Here is a 4,350-nt window from a genome sequence, read left to right on the forward strand (position 1 = left end):
GGGGGGGAATTTGGGCTGCCGCTGTAGTTCTGTAGCCACTCGAATGTATGTACTTCAGGACTCATAGGCCCCAGCACTACAGTTGCATCTCTGCCCCGTTCTCCTCCATGCCATTCAGAGCATAGAGTCTGGGGCTGTGTGTCTTGTATTTGGGTAGAAGGAGCAGGGATGGAGATGTGACCGTAGTGCCTGTACATCTGAGCGGTAGCTGTACTCCACCCCTCCCACCCCACGCAGAAGAACAGATTTGGCGGCATGATGGGGGTTACTTTTCTGCCAATGGAATGTATAACTGCTATAATACTGGTTTCGAGTTTTTTTGTACCCGGGGCTTTAAGAATCATATTAATTTAGAAATTAACTACACACACACATATAATTGCAGGTTTGTCAATGCCAGCGTAAATGTAACCTTAGTACTGCTGATCTCTCTCAGCAACTTCCTGTCTACATGCATACACTCCAATTTCAGCTGTGCAACATTGCTCCGGATGAGCCTCCTAATAATGACAGCAGTGGACTGTGCTTGTACAGTTTTCGGGGGGGAACAGCACCATCCTGTCGGGGGTATGGTTGCTTAGTAGTGAAGGTGGGTGCTGAGGAGTTTCATCCATGGTGGGAGCTCCTCAGCAATAATGCCTCCTGATGGGGATGGGTGGTGCTCTGGTGTAGCGGGAGGGTTCAGGAGGTGCAGAGGCCCCATGGGGGTGGCGTCCCAGAAAATCACTTGGGAGTGGGACCCCACACTGATTCACTGTCACTAGGTCATGGCACTTGTTGCATTATCTGCACTAAGCCACTTAGGCAGGCCTTTTGACTAGGCTGGGACAATATTTTTTATTTTATTTTTAACCACTTGAAGACCGCGGTGTTTCACCCCCTTCCTGGCCAGGCCATTTTTCAGTGTTCAGCGCTGCGGTACTTTGGCTGACGTTTATTCCGTCATGCAACACTGTACTGAAAATGAATTTTATACAATTTTTTGGGACAGATAGAGCTTTCTTTTGGTGGTATTTAATCACCGCTGGGGTTTTTATTTTTTACTATATAACAAAAAAAGTACCCTAAATTTTGTAAAAAAAACGTTTCCCTATAAAATGTTATGAAACATTTATTTTCACCCCAATTTTTTGGTATACTATAAAAGACGGGGTCACGTCGGGTAAATAGACAATAAATATGTCAAACTTTAAAATTGCGTGCGCCCGCGAAATCGCTGAAAACGACCGCAACCAAAATTGGCCATAGGCGACACTTTAAACGTTTTTACCGCTCATTAGTTTAGTGTTATCAGTGATTGATGGCCCTAAAATTATTGCTCTCACTCCGACGTTCGCGGCGATATGTAACATGTGCTGCATAATAGGCGCAATCGTCGTTTGTTTGCATGTGTATGTGGGCGGGCGGGGGACTTTAAAACATTTTTTATGTAATTTCTTTTAATTATTATTTGTGAATATTTTTTTTAGCGTCTTTATTTTTTTTAATGCTGTCATTTTTTTTTTTTTTTTAATCGCCGTGCCGGTCCCAACCGCACCGGCCACATCGGATAGGAGACGGCGGGACAGAGGTACGCTGGCTGTTTACATGCTCACAGTTTCCCCTCTCGTGTGCACGCTGAGTGCCGCACACGAGAGGGGGGAGGGGCAGGACGTCTTAAGACGCCCTCCCGCTCCTAGCAGACGTCCGTCCGGCCGTTCACAAACGGCCATGGACGGAAGGTGGTTAAAATAAAAATATTATTTTATTTATTTTGTAATCTGGCCAAAAGGCCTGCCAGGGTTGTGCACTGGCACCTTATTTTTTTTTACGCACTACTTTTTATGCACGATTGAGCACCTTTTGACTTCACAGAAGACGGAGGCTGCGAATACCTCCGGGGCCCATCCTGAAGTTGGGGAGCAGGTTCTATGGCCTCTATGAGCTCCCCTGCCTCCTCCCACTCCGGGTTCTCTCTTCCGGAGAGCCCCCACCCAGTACTCGTGGGACCTGTTTCGGCAGGGCCCTGAGGATCGGGGTCCGCCAGCCTTCGGGTAAGTGGACCTAAGTCGTCCTTGCCCCCGTCAGGAGCCTTGCGCCCCGCGGGGTTCATGGATTCGAGGCTCTTCCTCTTCAAGGAGGACCAAAGCACCCTCATGTACTTTTTATTTTTTAGTGTGCTGTGAGTGCACGGTTCACTTTTTTTGTTAACAGGGGTGAAGTTTGTCTTCCATGCACGCATCATGGACCTTACAAAAAATAAAAAAGTATTGGCACAGCCACTTGTAGTCTTCTCCAGGAATGCATGTGACAGGGTGACTACGAAGGAGCACAATTAGGAGACAGTTGTCATCCCATACCAGGGAGAGCCTGTCCAAGAACCTTGATGGCAGGATCAACATGTATTGTTGTAATGAAAGCTACAGATTTAAACTGATTGAGAATGACTTCTGAAATGACATTTAACATGGTAAGGCTAATATGAGATTTTAGCCTTGTGTTAATTGCATGGTTCTGTGTGAATAATGCACCGTACCGTGTAACGCACCCAATGTGTTCTACAGTGCAGCAGGTGCGTTGCTTTGCCATTCATTTGAATGACACACCAAACGCACCTCCCGGCTGCAATGCGAAAAGTCATAGCAGAATACTGGAGGTCTGAAATCCTATAATGCAACTGGAGCTTTTATTTATTATCTGTGTCCTCTGCGGTCAGCAGTGGATAGGAAAGGCACAGACACAAGATATTTGATTTTATGTATTGGGGGGGGGGTGAACAAAGAGGGTGCAACCAAATGCACAGAGGGGCACTAGGAGCTGTACCTAACACTTGTGGCTCCCATTAAACGCAGGAGAACCTGATCTAAGAAGCATAACATTTATTTATACTTCCCAGATAACTTCTCCTGCATTTCAATAACATAAACACATGAGTGCTAGCATGAATGTAGCCCAACATGTAAAAAAAAAACAAACAAGTATTTTTGTCAAAACATGACAATTGTGTGATGCCCAGTGCACGCCCTCCTGCTAGGGTTTAAATGTCAGAAGTCGGAGCAGTCCCTGAGCTGCCAGTGTGAAGGTCCCACAGTGCACGCAAGACCAAAGCACCTTGCACACTCCCACTGCTCTCATAGTGATAGAAAGCAGCCTGGGTAACAAAAGGCAAACAGAGGTCACACGTGCAGGCAAATCAAACATTATAATCCATAATAAAAGGTCAATGTGGCCAAGGCCTGGCGTGCCCGTTCGTGTATGTATCAAGCATATGAGCCCAGGTCCAAGGTTGCTGAATGGGGCCTGTGCTGGCTTTGGGTACATCCATTTGGTGGCCCTTGTAAGTCACTTTGCTGAGCTTGAAGAACACACAATCCAATCCAGTGTACCCCCACCTCCTCCTCCTACCCCCAAAGCATGCCCTGTCATCCATGAGCAGGCATCATCATGCACTCTACTCAGTAATGGAATCAGGATATACATGCTTGCAATCCCAACTTCCTGTGTCACCTCCAGTGACATGGGGGCACCCCCAGCTGCCATCTGCTGAGCCCCAAAATGTCCCAGCAGTCACCCCGCTTTGCCCTGTGCACAATCACAACACGATGTCCCCTCCCCCATTCATTTCGTGTAGGTTTATATATGACCCCTCGGTGACCCCGCAGCCTCCAATGCTCGTCGGTTACCTGTGCCACTGAGCTGGAAGTCGAGGGTATGTTGTCGCGCTGCTGCCATAGTGATCTAGAGCCTTGTGCCATGCCTGGGGGAGGCGGCCGCTGCTGCTGCTGCACTGCCCTGTGTCAGAGACAGACTGTGTGTGTGTCTGCAGAGAGACTGGAGAGTCAGCCCGGTGAATGGCAGAGCACGCTTCCCCTGCAGCCATGTAGTCGTGTCGCGGGCTGGCCCTGTCACTCTCCGAACACTAGGTGGCGCTGCTGTGCCCGCTACCAGTCAGTCACATTATATCTCCCAGAGATGGATTCTTTGTATTATTTTCTATTACCCTGGACAATAAATGTAATCTTCCACAGTCCTGCCATAGGGAAGGGTTGTCACCTTTCAGCTCAGGTTAAATAATAGGGGGGGTGGGGGTTGTGCTGCACTATGTGAGGTGAGCATGGCTCATTGGATTGTACCTCACAATAACACCCATAACAACATACCTGAATAATAAAGTAAACACATAATAAACATTATGGGATATCTATAGACTGTGCTTCCTTTATTGGGTGTAAATAAATTTTAACCTTGAAAAGGCCTTTCAACTTCCTTACCACCGAGAACTGCTGTTAACCATTAACAGACCACCATGCTATGTCTTTAACCACTTGATGACCAGGGTGTTACACCCCCTTCCTGGCCAGCCCATTTTTC

The 4,350-nt window shown here is 47.5% G+C and overlaps 1 protein-coding gene across 1 annotated transcript in view; it reads right to left on the reverse strand.

The window, feature by feature from the left end:
* SMS (spermine synthase) overlaps positions 1-3,830 on the reverse strand; it is a 154,763-nt gene extending 150,933 nt beyond the window's left edge. Inside the window, exon 1 of the mRNA XM_018562428.1 lies at positions 3,663-3,830. Coding sequence (XP_018417930.1) covers positions 3,663-3,711 — 49 coding nt within the window. The 5' untranslated portion in view covers positions 3,712-3,830. The remainder of the gene's footprint in view (positions 1-3,662) is intronic.
* Between the last annotated feature and the right edge of the window lie 520 nt (positions 3,831-4,350).

This window comes from Nanorana parkeri, unplaced genomic scaffold (genome assembly GCF_000935625.1).
Source record: "Nanorana parkeri isolate BGI_ZX_2015 unplaced genomic scaffold, ASM93562v1 scaffold577, whole genome shotgun sequence".
Lineage (NCBI taxonomy): Eukaryota > Metazoa > Chordata > Amphibia > Anura > Dicroglossidae > Nanorana > Nanorana parkeri.